Source organism: Lontra canadensis, unplaced genomic scaffold (assembly GCF_010015895.1).
Source record: "Lontra canadensis isolate GAN:19392208 unplaced genomic scaffold, GSC_riverotter_1.0 scaffold664, whole genome shotgun sequence".
Taxonomy (NCBI): domain Eukaryota; kingdom Metazoa; phylum Chordata; class Mammalia; order Carnivora; family Mustelidae; genus Lontra; species Lontra canadensis.
Genome location: NW_022631648.1, coordinates 17298 through 34381, shown reverse-complemented (window position 1 = coordinate 34381; position 17084 = coordinate 17298). Strand labels below are relative to the sequence as shown.

Genomic DNA, 17084 nt, shown 5'->3' with positions numbered 1-17084 from the left:
TGCTGTGTCCTCACATGGTGGAAGGGGCTAGTAAGCTCTCAGCGGTCTTTTTTATAAGAGCATTAGTCCCACTCATGATGACTCTCTTCCGACCTAGTCACTGAATAAAGGCCCCACTTTCTTCTACCATCACATCGGGCATTAGGATTTCAACCTATGGACTTTGGGGACAAAAACATTCTGACCACTGCATTCCATATTGAAATTATTTCAGAAGTCTCTCTTTTCTCATAGGTATCAGGAATTAAGGGAGTCACTCCAACAATGTAGACATCGATGGGGTGCTGATAGGGAATATGGTGGGATAATGCCCATTTCACTCCCTGAGGAACACAGGCGAAAATGTGAATCTCCTCATGTCATGAGCAAAGGACATCAGCATTATGGATTTGGTGGAGAAACCTGGCCAAGGTAAGTAAACTTTCTGCCCTTCACACAGAGGTCTTTATTTTTCATTTTTCTTTATTTATACTATGAGTTAATCTACCTCCAAACTTACTTCTTTTACTGTTTATGAAAAGACACAGATGGAAAAACTAATTATATAATTTCTAATTCTGAAATCAGTAAAAAAAAAATCTGTGTTTATGGATGTTTCTGCAATCCTTAAAGATGTTTAAGTATTGTGGTCAGAATTTTTAATTAATTCCCTTGCTAATTGCATTTTATCTAAAACTAGATGGGAATATTCCTGAGAGACATTAAATTAAAAATGTTTTTGCTTGAGCAAATAGCTGGCCTAATTTTTACAGATGTTGTTGATTTGGGGAACTTTTGATTTCTAATTTGTTCATCAGTCTGTACTCATCAGAATCTACTGGGCACCATTTTCAAGTATTAAAATGTTGCAGTAATCATTTATAACTTTTACAGTCACTTTCAACAATTTTATTCAGAACACATTAAAACTGAAGAGAAAGCAAAAAAATCTGAGTAAATTAAATGTCACATTAACTATTTGTGAAAAATATGAACTTTAAAAAAACTATGAAATTTACTCAAAGCACAATCAAACTTTAACATGGTACCTACCTACTTGGTTGTTTTTTTGTTTGTTTGTTTGTTTGTTTTTACGAGATCATGCCAGTATGTAGGATTTTATTTTAAGATTTTATTTATTTATTTGACAGACAGAGATCACAAGTAGGCAGAGAGGCAGGGGGAAGCAGGCTCCCCGCTGAGCAGAGAGCCCAATGTGGGGCTCGATCCCAGGACCCTGAGATCATGACCTGAGCTGAAGGCAGAGGCTTAAACCACTGAGCCACCCAGGTGCCCCTACAAACCTGTTTTTTGTTTTTTTTTTTTAAGATTTTATTTATTTGTCAGAGAGAGAGAGGGAGAGAGAGTGAGCACAGGCAGACAGAATGGCAGGCAGAGGCAGAGGGAGAAGCAGGTTCCCTGACGAGCCAGGAGCCCGATGTGGGATTCGATCCCAGGACGCTGGGATCATGACCTGAGCCGAAGGCAGCTGCTTAACCAACTGAGCCACCCAGGCGTCCCTACCTACCTGTTTTTATCTAACAATCCTGTTAGATTGTTTACAACAATCTAGCTAAAGCCATTTAAAAAAAATAAATTAAGGAAGACAAGCTGCAAGTAGAGAAAGAGCCACATTAATGACATGTGGCAGCCAACAACCTTAATGAAGCCTCAATGAAGCAATAAAAAAGCAGGCAAATGAAAAGGCCTGTCAGTCCTATTAGAAAGATGCAAATATCAACACATTATTAGATAGCAAGGACCTCAAGATCATTCATTCATCCAACACATTTTTTAAAGTCCCCACTCTCATGGAACTTACTTTATAATATAATACAGATCTATAATATCTTTCCAAGGAGACTATTGTTCTCCTGGTTTTATAATACACAGCAGGACCTTTCCCTGGATCAGACAACTATGAAGTTGTGGAAAGGGACTGGAGTCCATGTTTCTTTGAGTCCAAAGCCCAAACAAATTCTTTCACCTGTTCATTCCACTCATGATTTACTCCATTCATTTATGCAGCAATTCGAGTAGAGTAAGTATTGTGCTGGATACTAGAGGTACAGCTCCTTACAGAGTTTATGTGGAATACCCTCAAAATTTATGTATTAAAAAAATGCACAACCTTCTAAAAGGATCAGAATTGTACTCACAGAATCCTAGAGCAAAGAGAGACCAAAGATGAGTGTCTTAAGGGAAATACAGTTTGAAATGAGAGGTTTGTGTTTGCTGTCTCACTGAAGGCAGCCTTGGGTGGGCCACTGGGAGATGAAGTACTGATGTTCCAATTAGAACGCCCACCATCCCCGACTCAGAAATGCAGGTTCCTGTGTTCTGTTCTCTTCACATCCTTTTAGGTCAAATGTAACCCCTTTGGCGTATTTATCTCTTAAAAATATATTTAAGACACAGTCCTGTTCTCAGATATAACGCACATCCCTTGACAAACAACTACAACATAGTTTTTACTTGTTTCTTAATAGGGAATAACTTGTGTCACAGTATTTTTCTTTCTCCACAAAAAAGGGCCTTTTATACAAAATAATAGAGTATTCTCTAGCTCTCTGAGGTGTGAAGCCTCACGTGGTCCACATAAGAGCTCCTGCTACCAATCATACTCTACCACCTTCCCTGCAGGGGATTTGCAGGGGGGTGCTGTGGTGACACGCAGGCGTCACTTACTGGGAACAGGATCACTCCTTTGCCCTCCTGTCATCTGACTTGGTAAACTGAAAGCACCTACTGCTTAGAAAAGTATCTAGTGAAATGTCCTATGGTATGTCATCTGAGGTTAAGAAAGTAAAAGAACACGGCTTACTAATGGAATTATGATCACATGCATTTATATATGCATTTTCCAGTGCAAAGTCCCCCTTCCCAATGTCACTCTTCCTCCCAGCGCTTCATGACATAACTATATCTAAGTAAAACTCTTGTAAAGGAACTTTAACAGTATCTACTTAACCAGAGGGGCAAGTTTCAGAAATTCCAAGCAAAGCTGTCATCACCTAATTTGGCACACATTCACTTAGAAGAATGACGTTACAAAGTAATAAAAATTTGTAACTTCATTTTCACTTCCATAAACACTTCTCTTTTTTTAAGATTTTATGTATTTATTGAGAAAGTACACATGTGTGTGTGAAAGCAGAGACAGGGCAGAAGGGGAGAGAGAGAATCTCAGGCCAACTCTGCATTGAGTGTGGAGCCCATGTGGGGCTCGATCTCACCCCCCTGAGATCATGACCTGAGCTGAAACCAAGAGTCAGACGCTTAACCAACTGAGCCACCCAGGCGCCCCCATAAGCACTTCTTTTTATAAGTTAGTAAAGTAGCAACATTTTTACTTTATTTCAGAAAAAGGAAATGGATCTTCCTCTAAAGTACTGGCAAATGTTAAGAAGCTGTTAAATAGACATCCAGAGCTCTGTGAACTAAAGACTACTCTGAAATTCCTGCTAACTCTAACTAGCACTCTATAATAATGATAAGTAGTAGGGGCAGTGGCAGTGGTGGTCGTGGTAGTGATGCTTGAAGGTTAATGTTTATGAAGCAAAATCATAGAATATCCCTCTCCTGTTACCTAAATAAGTGAAATAAATAGGAAATTTACCAGCAGGCCCCTAAACAATACAAAAAGAACACCTTACGCCATTAATTTGAATGTGCTAAGGAAAGAAAATTCTATGTAGTTTATTGCAGTTCTAACTAAATGTTTCTCAAGAGGGCATTTAGAGCAGGACAATTCTTTGTCCCATATACTGTTAAATATTTAACATCTCTGGCCCTTAACCTAATCCCAGTCTCATTCATTGTGACAACCAAAATAATACCAGCAGCATGTATTTCCAGACTCTCCCTGGAAGTGCTGGAGGCGTAGTGGGAAGCCACATTATTGGTTGAGAGGCATTATACCCAATCCCATCCCTGCATTCCAAATGCACATGGAGACTAGGTGACTCAACAAAATCCTGATAATTCTCCAAGTTGAAGAGAAGATTGAAAGACTGAGTAGGTAATCCTGTTAGAGTAGAAACAATGCCTCAAGAATAGAAGCCTCAAAAATTAAAAAAAAATTAAAAATAAAAAATATAAAAATAAATAAATAAAATAAATAAATAAAATAAAAATAAAAAATAAATAAATAAAATTTTTTTAAAATTTAAAAAAAAATTTTTTAATTCATACTAAAAAAAAAAAAAGGAATAGAAGCCTCTATCTTAAAACAGCAAAATTTCAAGAGAGATGAAGTTGTGCAAAATGTGTACTCTTCCAGAATACTATGATGACTCGAGGGAAGGTATGGCTACTTCCCTAACTGAAAGGAATGAGCCTTATAGAGGACATTTAACAGGATCTTAGACTGTCGTACCCCAGATGCTTGTATTCTACCTGACACAACCTCAGCATTTACTCTCTGCCACCTCCATCCCATCAGGCTAAAGAAATACGGAGACAATAATATTCTGTCGTCAAGCCTGTAGCACAGACAGAAAGGCAAACTGATTTCAGACGACAGAATCAAGAATTTACTCACACTGTATCACAACAAATAGCTGGGTTTAGACAGAGATGTTCATTAAATACATGCAACATGAGAACATATGGTGAGGCAATTTTGTAAAACAGGAAAAGATATGATATATATGTATAATACATATATTACATATTTTTTAATATATAAAACACATGAAGAAACTAGTCTGAGAAAAAAGAGCCCAGGAAACAAAAGTAGATTCTCTAAAGGACAAAATAAGTATGTGGATCTAATAAAAAAAAAAAACCAAGATGATTAAACGATAGAACATTATAAAAGGAGAGATCACAGGGCTAAGGGAAAACTGAGAAAAACAACTACACAAAAGCACGCACAAATCTAGTACAAAAAGCAGCAGCAAGAAACAGAATAGATGTGACTGAACATCGGTAAGGCAGAGGGGAAAGATGAGGATATTAAAGCAATAAAAATAAAGATATGCTAAATTAAAAAGATAAGAATAATTACTTATCATAAGGAAAACTAAAGTCCCAAATGTAGATCATCTAACAAGTAAAACAACAAATAATAAGTAAATCTAACAGAAATAACTACTCAGAAATACACAAGAAAGTTCCCTTGAAATTAAGAACTGAATCTGAAAATCAAAAAGACTTTCCATACAATGGAAAAAAACTGAAGTGGAACTACTGACACTGAGATACAACCTAGTTATATTATTTTATTCACAAAGAAGCCTGTGTTCTCAGGCCACTCACATTCAAATCAAAGTCTAGGGCAGATCAGATATGGACGACTGGCAGAACGGAGGGTACACATTTGCACCCTGGTTGCTCAAGAGGCTGGAAGTAGATTTTCTGGATTCTTCCTGGGCAAATGGGATATTCAAAATGTGGAAAACTAACAAAATGTAGAGAGGGTGTTCTAGATGCTAGCCATCCGTGCCGGCCAGCCGGCTGCCGTGCTAAACAGCGGCAACGACAATAATATACTTTTCTATTCAACGTGGGGTCCAGGGGCCGGCAGCATCAAGGAAACGGTGAATGCAAAATCTTGGACCCCACCCCAGACTGACCGAGACAGAATCCGCATTTTAAGAAAACCCCTCAGGTAATTCTAACATGTAACAAAGTTGGAGAACTGCTGCCAGAGTAAGAAAATGCAAGACTTTTTCATACAAATGAAAATGCACTCACCTCCCCAAAAGGGGAAATTCAGAGTCTTATCAGTTCCTGCATCCAGCTCCAAGTCCAAGAGCTCTGGGTGATGTTCTCCTCTCTAGTTCAGTCATAACCTTGTCCTGATATCCACAGCTATGTACTTAATGAAGTAAATCATCGTCAACACCCTATAAAGAGTAATAAATAAGGGGAAAAGTTGAAAGAAAAAAATAAAACTAGTTAATACTTAGAAATATAATAAATACATTATAATATTTCCCTGTTATATATTACTGTCTATAAAAACATACTTGTATATAATATCATTATCTATATATTAATATAATTACATACCTAGTTCCCTTTCCCTCAGCCAGCACCTGAGCTGGTAGGAGTTCATTACCTGGTGCAGTGCCTGCAGTTTTCTTCCTGAGAGATCTAGCAATTAGTGGTTCTGCCTGTGTGAAGCTATTATGCCACTAGAAACAATACCAGGAGGTGTCCAAAATATTCTTTAGATTCGAGAAACACTCCTTTTCCCCATCATGGCATAATAGCAGTCCTCTTACTCTTGACATTCAGGATCAATCATCCCAATCTACTTGGTATAATCCCTTCTTGCCTGTTTTCCCCAATCATAAGGAACCCCAATTACAACATCATCAGTTCAGCTTCCAATTCCGTGGGGCCATTGTGTTTCCTGATGAAGCATTTCTCCCTTGACCTCAAAACCAGCAAAACTCAACGTGGCTGGGAAGGAAGTAAAATTTTTCTCAAGTGTAATAATAAGTATAACAGTGAGAGGTACCACTCCCACTTCCACCCTTCATTTTTTTACACCATCCATTCTGGCTAGAGAAACCTTTTATTGGTCACTAGTTCAGAGCATGTGCCACACTCTTAAGGACAAGCTTCAACCACAAATGAATCTTCATTAGGCTCATCTACGTTCTGTAAATATGATAAGTGTGTGTGTTCTCTAAATTCAATCAGTGCTTTATTTCTTTGGTGGTAAATTGAGTTCCTTAGTGAAAAGGAGTATTTTGTAAGATGGCATGCAGTGAAGAAGGTATTCAGTGAGTCCACTGGTGATGTAACTGGCAGGAGTTTAGTGAGAAGGAAAGGCAAATCCATCTTTGTAAGTATATACTCATGCCGGGATAAATCACCTCTTTCCTGATGGAAGGGGTCCAGTGTAATCAACCTGCCCCCAGAGGCCTGACTAGCACACCTAAGGAGGTTTTTCTCTATGAGATACTTAGGGTTAGTAACTTCTGCTGGCAAACTCAGAGGTGGCCAGGTGAGTTTGAAGAGAAGTTCATGTTGCTGAATCTACCCATGACTTCTGTCCTGCCTCCATGATAACTCAGTGTATGAAGCCACGGAGCAAGCCCTGGGGTGACTGGAGAGGGCCTGACTGATACTCACAGAGTTGGTCACTTTATCTACCTAATTACGAAGCACCCTCAACTGTAGTGCTCTCTTGGTTAGCATTCTTGTGTGGTAAAAATAACCCTCACGCTCTAGGACCATTCTCAGAGGCCGAGAAAGCAAGTTTTTTAGAACCTATCTTGGGTAGATGAGATAAAAGATGAGTATTTAAAAGATACTGGGAGCCACAAGTGACAGCTGAGCACCACAATACATCCTAAAACATTACAGGCACCAAGAGTGAAGGCTAATGTAAGCTATGAACTTTAGGTGGTAATGATGTAGGTTCATCAGCTGTAACAAATGTACCACTCCGGTGGGACGTGTTAATCGTGAGGGAGGCTTAGTATGTGTGAGGACGAAGGGTGTATAGGAAATTTATCTTCTCTCAACTTTGCTGTGAACCTAAAACTGCTCTAAAAAAGTAAGTCTTTCTAAAAAAAGTCAAAGACAAGGTCCAGTTTCCTTTGACCACTGCCCCACTAAACCCAGTTTCCTTCCTAGAGCGAACCACTGTTACCACTTTGGTATGTCTCCTTCACACTTTTTGTTCACAATTATATAATCATACATGTACCCATTGAAAATATATGTATTATATTGTTTATGTGTGGAATCACTGCATATATAGTAGTAGGCAACTTGGTTCTTTTTTTCTCTTTACAATCTAGAGACTGTAAACACAGATCTATTAAATTATTTTTAATTTCTCTTTGTGTTCCACAATATAGATGCATCATGGACTATTTAGCCATCTTCATATTGTTTCCTCTTTTTTTTGGCATTAACTATACGTAATGAATATTCTTCTTGTACAGGCTTCCTTGAGCTCAGGCACAAATGTTCCTCTAGGGAAAATCCTTAGTGAAAGTTATGGGTCACAATATATGAATATTTTCAATTTTAGGAATATAGCCTAAATGCTTTATATTCTCATGGTAGTATATAAAAATATCTACGTCCCCATACTCTTGGACAACTGTGTTATATTATCAAACTATAATTTTTGCCCATCTAATAAGTATTAAAGGTTATCTTGGTTATCAGAGTACATTTCTCTGGTTGAGTACTTATGTTTATATTTTCTTATGTATGGTCATTTACATTCCCTTTTCAGATCTTATTCTTTGCCCATTTTTATTGTCTTTTAGTTACAGATTCTTATGTTCTACATATTAATCCTTTACATATCTTTTTGCAAAACTTTCTTCCAAACTTTTAGCTTTTTTATTCCATCCTGTCTTCAAAAGTTTTTCTGCTGATGTTACCAAATTTCCTTTTAGATTTTGAGTTTAAAAGAAAAATATAATTTAAAATGTTTTCCCCACATGGGGCACCTGGGTGGCTCCATCAGTTAAGCACTGGCCTCTTGATTTCAGCTCAGGACATGATCTCAGGGTTGTGAGATCGAGCCTGCACTGGGCTCTGCCAGGGGCACAAGCCTGGCTTAACATTCTCTCTCTCCCCTTCCCCCTCACCTCCACCTCTCTCCCTTTTAAAAAAAAAAAGAGTTTTCCCCACCACAAAGAAAAAAACATATTCTTGTATATCTTAATATTTGTATTTTTTCCCAATTCTTTAGATTTTTAATCCATCTAAAATTATGCACAGTATGAAATACAAATCTATTCTTTTTCAAATGGCTAGTGAATTTTTCCTGCATTGTTTACTGAAAAGTAAATCCTTTTCCACTGACTTAAAATGCCACTTTTCATATACTGAATTTCCATATAAACATGGTTATATTAGTCTATTTGTCTTTTATATCTGACATCACTGCTTTAATTTGAAAAGGGGTTCAACTTAAGCTTTTCTTTTCAGAAAACTTCCTATTGAACAATTCTATTATTTGACGCAGAATAAAAAAAGTGACATCTATGGAAATGATTCTTTGTAAGTTTGGGGTTTCTTTTCCTTATATCGGGACAAATAACTTTTTTAAGTAAAAATGAGTTATATGAGAAATAAAAAAGCCCCAAAATGGGAACTTTTAGAAAAAGTATTCCTTTTTTTCTTAAACAGCGATCATTAATAATAGAAACCAAGACCAAAGAAACAGAAATAAAACAAATAATCCAAAACCCACTGAGAGTTTGTGGCATTTAACAAGAAAAAAACACAAAATAATGAATAGTAATGTTTGAAAGAATTCACACAAGTCATCTGGGTCCCTTTCCCTGCCTTTGACCTAGTTAATCTAGTAAGAATCAGTTAAATTTCTTAAAAGGTTCACAGAAAATGCCCAGCACCTTCAACAATAGTTTTCATCAGGATCTTATGAGGCTGGAGGTTAATTATGACAACTAACAAATAATGTGTAATAAAATTACTCCCTTAGTCTCCTTTTTGGATAAGGAATATTTTTAATTTATCCTTTGCTTAGAGGAATTATTTTCCAGTATATTATGTTTTCCTCTTTGAAATAGTTTGTTGTACATTATTACAAAAGCATACTTTTTAATTTTCAGATAAAAAGAAAACATTGACAACACTGAACTAAAAATGAAAATACCACTTCTTTACCTTTAACTATTAGAACTGTTGGGACTATTTATAGGAAGAAAGTTAATACAGAGTTCAGCCACAAGAGGGAGCCAAAAAGACATGAATTTTGTGGTTGGTAGGCTCTGCTTATCCCTTTGGGATCAGTAAACTTTGAAAAGTAAATGTAGAGTGCAGCAGTAAAATAATGGACTGGTTCAAGTCAAGGAACTGGTGTCTCTGAGCATTTTTAATTTTTATTCAAACTTTCAAACTTGTAATTTTTTGAAAAGCTTTCCTTTATTTTTTCCATTTTAAAGTAAATGCATTTTAGGTATATACTTGTCAATAGCATAGCTAAATTTGTCACTTGAGAAAAATTTTAGATGCTGATTTAATGTTTCATAGCCACCCTAGTAACAAGACCCCTGGGATTCTTCATATTCACTGCCCCCCCATCCCAACTCAACCACAAATATAACTGGAAGATATATTTCAGGGTTTTTTTGTTTTTGTTTTTGTTTTTACTAGTTTCAAGCCTACAAACCTGGAGTCCAAATAAAGAAAGATATAAGTCTCTTAAAATTAATGTGAACTATGTGTTTATAATACACTGTGGACTCAAAAAAGTATATAGCTTATGTACCACTTTCTAAATAAACATACAAAAATTGAATAGTATACTCTATTTTATGGATCTTTGCCATCAACAGATAACATTATATTCATTTTTCATGCCTGAAATATTTCAGAAATATCTGCATAGGCTGAAACTAAGTGTTGAGTCCAATAAAAGCAGGTAACAGTCCTCCTCTAGTGTGGACTTTGCTCCCGAGGTTCAGTATTATTTCTTGGCAGGCAGGGCTCAGAGTAATTAGTAAATACACAACTGTGGCTCTTTTTTTGTAATTTAACATGATCTTGGCCTCAAATGAACTGATTCAGAAAAGACATGCCTCCAGGAACTTGTTCAGTTTTGTTCTAGCCCTTCTGTCAACTGGGCAATATTTACTATCATGAGAGATCAGCAATCCTGGGCAAAGGGACAAAGCACACACAGCACTTACACATCTTGTCCCACCAGGCCCTACTCAGGTCACTTTAGGTCATGTAATTGCACCACATGCATTATGTCAGGCTGCCTCTGAGCACTTTGGCTATTGCCTGAGTATGAGGGTGAATGTCAATAAGAACCAAAACCATATGATCAGTAGAAGCAGTAAGTCCTGCACCTGCACTGCAAATAGGAAATGCAAAATGGGTGGTGAGTGGGACTAAAGTTAGATGGATCGACAGAACTGAGATATGAGGACATCGTATCTGTCTGGCCAATACCCAGTGTTCCAGAAAGCCAATCAAGAATATTATCGTAAAGACACTGTAGTTTGAAAGTGCAATATATCGTTATTCTTAAGCAAATTTCTAAAAGGAATGTATGCTTTTAAAAGTCCTTAATATTAAAAATTGGGATTTATTTCCTGTTTTTATTCTAGGATACCCAAACCACCTAATTCAACAGTAGGGTAAGTATATACTTATATTTTCCTTCCCTGTTAGAATCAAGAAAGAAATATTGGCAATCCTCAGATAGTGTGAGGATAAATACACCTTTTCATGGAAGATTTTTTTTTTTTTTTTTTTTAGATTTTATTTATTTGACAGAGAGAGACACAGTGAGAGAGGGATCACTAGCGGGGGAGGAGGAGAGAAGAAGCAGGCTCCCCGCTGAGCAGGGAGCCCAATGTGGGGCTCAATCCCAGGATTCTGGGATCATGATCTGAGCTGAAGGCAAACGCTTAACGAATGAGCCACCCAGGTGCCCCTCACGAAAGATTTTTTAACATGGGAGAAGAGGCTGGTATTATATACTGCTAACCTTTTTTTAATAAACTTTTTAATTTAGTACAGTTTGAACTTACAGAATTACTTGAAAAATAGTATAGAACTCCTATATACCTCATACCCAGTGTCCCTATTAAGAACATCCTATATTAGTATGGTATATTTGTCATAATTCATGAGCCATTATTGATGCATTGCTATTAACTAAAATCCATACTTTACTCAGATTTTTTAACAAACAAAAATAACCTTTATAATATATACAAGATATTGAATAAAATCTTGTATTATACATAGACTGAAGACACACAGAGTCCATAGCTTGCAGGTCTTAGAGTAAAATATGTTTTGCTAAATCATTACCAGAAATAACTCAATACTATTAACTAGGAAACAGTTTCTAGAATCTGAGGGGAAAAAATTTCTGCCTTCATCCCAAATGATCATAATTAATCAGGGCCACTCCATGCCTTCCTAACTTCCTAACCTTTTATCCCTTCTTCACAAAGCCAAAATCCTAGCTACAGACAAAACCAAAAGGACCCAATAACTATGTATACACATTTTGCAAGCTTTCTATCAAGGGAACCAATCCCCAGGGGGGGAAAATGGCTTACGAAATTTTTGTGATTTTTTTGTAATTTAACATGATCTTGGCCTCAATCTCTACTTTCCGTTCATGTCTTTGTGATGAGAACAAGATACAATGAAAACCAATGTAATGGCCTTTGTCAGGAAGTCCTAACCAACATCAGATTAGTTGAAAATGGGGTCACCCTGCCCTGACCTCTGGGAGCATGCTAGCATTTATTTAGCTTGTTGAATGATCCTCTGATAAAGGTTAGAGATAAAGCAGTTAGCACAAGGCCTAGCATATAAATGCTTTACTGTTGTTGTTGTTGTAGATATTGTTGGGATTAACAGTATGTCAAGGCAATGTCCTCTGAGTATAATTCCTATTCATACAGTAGTTACAATGTCTCAGGACCTTCCACATTACCCACTGAGATATCTTTGTACAAATGTGACCATTTTACGAAACAGTCATACCACATTTCCTTAAACTTCATCAAGTCTGTGGGAAATAGCACTGGAAGTTTAAAAAATTTAATCCCTCATTGATTCCCCATTCCCACTAACTCATCCATCTTTGCTCAAACTGACACATACTAGGAAAAAATCCAAGAGAATCAGGACAAATCTTCTTCCCAGATAAGTAAGTTAATTAGCACATATTGAGACAATCATTACACTCTATTAACTCAGCCATTCTTTTCAATATGTTTTGTGACTAAATGTCTTTGACTATTGGACAGTATTTGAACCCCAGCCTTTCTCATTTCATTCTCCACTGTCTCCGGGGTCTCTTTCTTGCCCAGGTCCCCGCTTCCTGACCACTTCACCTGCAGTCACCCAAGGCTCTGAATATCTAAGAACTTCCCCTAGAACATGGGCTTTTTACTAGACCTCAGTAAACTCCATCCTTTTCCTAACTTAGACTGGACATCCTCTCCATGAGCAAAAATGTGTTCATTCCTGTTTTATTCACACAAATAGTTTGCTCAAACTATAAATGATCACTTATTTTCAAGCCAATTTGTAAGGGGAAGTGAATTCAAGAGGGATAGTGAACTACAGAATCCACCAAATTAGACAATGGAAATATTTATTTAGAATAAATGGAAATTATTGTGTCTTCTATAAAATGAAGTGCAGCTGGCATTGCTTCACTCAAAGCAGTTACTAGGCTAGTGGTTTTATGATTACGAGGGACATCAGTCAGTTAGAATTGAGGAATGAAAGTCTTGATTCTATGTTCTCATGTCATCACAGAGTTGATGAGCTTGTGCCTCATACCAAGCATGTAATAGTTGATGTGGTGCTTTTTAAGCAAAGTAAATAAGTCAGAAAAGTGCTTAGTGATTCACAATAAGATGATGCTACACCCAAAGCAAAAATGTGTTCACCTGAGAATAGTTTGTGACAAGGGCAAGAAAATCAGCCACTTTACACAAAAACAGAAAAAACTAGCTGGCCTTGTGAATGACTTTTGCTTGGAGTCAACTTTTTCTCTTACAAATCAACCTTAACTTCTTGTGGTATCTAGGAGAGACCAGGAACTTGTTAAGAATCTTATATTGCTAGGTATTTCAGAGAGCCCACCAAGATGCCAAGGCTGCTGAATTCAGTACAGATTTGCATCAGTGAGCCAAGGAAGCAGTAAGGGCCCAAATCTGGGCCAGCTCTCACAATTTTTTTAACGCTCTGCTAGTTCTTTTAAGAACTCTGCTAGTTTTTCAAATCATAGGAAAATTATATCCCTGTGGGTTTTTTAACTTGTTTTTTTTCCATCAGCACACTAGCAATTTTCGGCTTTTTTATTTCTTTTTTTTTTTTTTTTTTTTAAGATTTTATTTATTTATTTGACAGGCAGAGATCACAAGTAGGCAGAGAGGCAGGCAGAGAGAGAGAGAGAGAGGAGGAAGCAGGCTCCCTGCTGAGCAGAGAGCCCAATGCGGGGCTCAATCCCAGGACCCTGGGATCATGACCTGAGCCGAAGGCAGAGGCTTAACCCACTGAGCCACCCAGGCGCCCCTCGGCTTTTTGATTTCTAAACAGTACTGCATGCATAAAGAGGCAGGATAGTTTGTTGATTGACTGCTTAAAAGAAACAGATGGCCTAGATTGAAAGTTCAATGCAAAATGATTAGAGATCACTCTGCATACTGAATGCCCAAAATGATCCCATAAAATAAAGTACTGGAATCCTCTTAAAACAAGTGGCAGGAATTGAAAAGCAACTGGAAATACTTCCTATAGTATTCTAAAAACTACAAATTTCATGTATCTTCTGCAATAGTCGTGAGAGTTAAACACCAATAAATAATTCAGTATTATTTACTTTAAAAATTAATTTGTCTAGCAAAATTAAGAAAATCTCATGTTTAGTGGAATATACTCCACCAGAAAGCTAACTCCCTGAGTCCAGGGACTTTGGCTCACTGTCATATCCCCAGAGATTAGAACAGTACCTGCCAGAAGAATCCCAATAAATACTTGATGATTAATTTTTTTCAATTGCACTTCTGTTTTGTTTGCTCAACTAAATCTCAGAGAAATCTGTTCCTCATATCCGATTGAACACCCATACCACACACACATCTCCCGTGGTGCCATGTTCCCGACGTTTACATCACCTAAGGATCTCTACACAGGCATTAAGGCCCGAAGCCAACAGCCATTTCCTCCCACTGTGCCAACGAAGGCTTATGGTACAACGATTTTGAAAACAAGAGGTAAATGTGATTTGATATCAGAACAGTATTGAGTCTTCTCATATTTGAATTGTATTCAATAATAAAATTAACTAAGTAGAGCAAAGGACTCAAGTCACAAAAGTGTGACCCACCAGTAGATTATGAAAGTTGTTCTTAACAGTGGCTGCACTTTAGAATTATCTGGGACCCTACCACAGACCAAGTACATCAGATTCTCTGCAGGTGCTCTTAACTTTTCTTCTTCATACAGAGCCTTCCATGGTAGAATCAGAAACCAAACATTGTAGCATTGTTTTTATTCTACCTGTATTTTCTATTTTCATTTCCTTTCCACTCTCTCTCATGGTTTACCTTTTCAAGATTTCACCCTAGTTCAGGTGATCAGCACAAGTATGATATGTGGATCAGATCATCAGGGTCTAGACATGAGTATAGCAGTTGTGATGAAACTGAAAGGCTGTCACTGAAATAACACTCGGAAGGAAATGGGAACAGTTTGTTTAGGTCCTCTTAACACCTTGGGGCATCTTCTTCAGATCCAAACCTTGGGGTCTTTCCAGATGTGTATTAGGATAGTAAGCCCATATACTAGTCATCAAGATTCCCCTACACTAGACACCTTAACACAAAGAAAAAAAACCTATGGAGAAAGACTGAACATACTAGAGAAGAGGTAATTGAAGGTAACAGAAAAGGTGCATGGTTGGCAGAGAAAGACATTTGTTGAATAAATTTAGGCTTTGAGGAAGGGAAGACCCAAGACCTGTCCTATAATGCAGTTCCTCTGTACATAAATATTGAGGTCCAAATGTTTACCATCATCAATATCGGCTTCAGTACCTCATTAGGACATAGTAACATTTTGAGAGACATAATAGTGGAGTGTTTAAGAGCTATGGAGTCAGACTACATGGATAGAATTCTAGCTCTGCCATGTACCATGGACCATAGCAAAGTTCCTCTTGGAGGACTTTAAAAAGATGAGTATTAAAAAAATGAGTATATTGTATGACCTTATAAATGACCTTTCCAAAAACTACTATTGCATTAGGTTTCCTACTCTTTTTTTTACAGTTACTTTAACTTTTCTCTAATAGAAATCAATAGTATATGGGTTAAGAGTGCAGGCCCTAGTACCACATTGCCTGAGTTTGAATTATTCAACTTAACTAGCTGTGTGATCTTGGGCAAGCTGCTTATATCCTTTGTGCCTCAGTTTCATTTGTTAAAGTGGAAATAACAATACGTTCCTCATGCTAATGTGATAATAGATATAAAACATTTAGTACAGCACTGGTACATGGTAAATGTTCACTAAATGCCAACCTTCACTCTTATTACCCCTGAGGATGGATGTTAGAGCATTCTTTAATGCGGACTTATTACAGGATCAGTGGAGGCCATGCTGTGTTTCATAAAGTTTATCAAACCACCACTAATCCCTAAGAAGCTAGAGTCTTTAAAATGTTCTCTTGCAATAACTTTTTGGTAAGCAAGTACTAATTCTATGTCTTGATATTTGGTCAAAGAAAGCCCAAATCATGTGGTATAGAAATGTATTTGCCAAGCCTTCAGAGACCAGAAAGAGGATCCAGGAAAATTTTAACTTACTGGGTATCTACCCTAAAAATTCAAATGTAATGATCCAAAGGGGCACGTGCCCCTGAATGCTTATAGCAACAATGTCCACAATAGCCAAACTATGGAAAGAACCTAGATGTCCATCAACAGATGAATGGATAAAGAAGATGTGGTAGATATGCACAATGGAATACTATGCAGCCATCACAAGAGATGAAATCTTGACATTTGCAATGACATGGATGGAACCAGAGGGTATTATGCTAAGCGAAATAAGTCAATCAGAGAAAGGCAATTACCATATGATCTCCCTGATATGAGGAATTTGAGAGGCAACGTTGGGGGTTTGGGGCGTCGGGAAGGAAAAAATGAAACAAGATGGGATCAAGAGGGAGAAAAACCATAAGAGAATCTTCAGCTCAGGAAATAAACTGAGGGTTGCTGGGTGGTGGGGGGTAGGGATAGGGTGGCTGGAATATGGACATTGGGGAGGGTATGTGGTATGGTGAGTGCTGTAAATTGTATAAGCCTGATGATTCACAGACCTGTACCCCTGGGGCTAATAATACATTATATGTTAATTTTAAAAAAAGTTAACAACTTACCTGGGAATCCCTTTCATTAATCAGAGAGGTGCAGTACAGGGCTCTCTTGTGCTGCTGGCCACACCTCAGGTTAGAGGCTCAGTCTCACTGTGTGTGGCCCGTGTGCTGCTCATTAAGAGGAGGAAGAATTCAAACAAAGCTATAACAGTAGCTAAAACGTGCACCTGCATTGTTCTCTACACCATCATCTCATTTCTCTTTATTGCTCCCCAAAACCCCATTC

At 37.5% G+C, this 17084-nt stretch overlaps 1 protein-coding gene across 1 annotated transcript in view; it reads left to right on the top strand.

Annotated features, from left to right (window-relative positions):
• The first annotated feature begins 238 nt into the window (after positions 1–238).
• The window catches only part of LOC116863189 (uncharacterized protein C7orf31-like), a 28518-nt gene continuing 11672 nt past the window's right edge, over positions 239–17084 (top strand). The window contains exons 1-4 of the mRNA XM_032850682.1: positions 239–411; positions 8896–8967; positions 11049–11078; positions 14512–14693. Coding sequence (XP_032706573.1) covers positions 308–411; positions 8896–8967; positions 11049–11078; positions 14512–14693 — 388 coding nt within the window. The 5' untranslated portion in view covers positions 239–307. The remainder of the gene's footprint in view (positions 412–8895; positions 8968–11048; positions 11079–14511; positions 14694–17084) is intronic.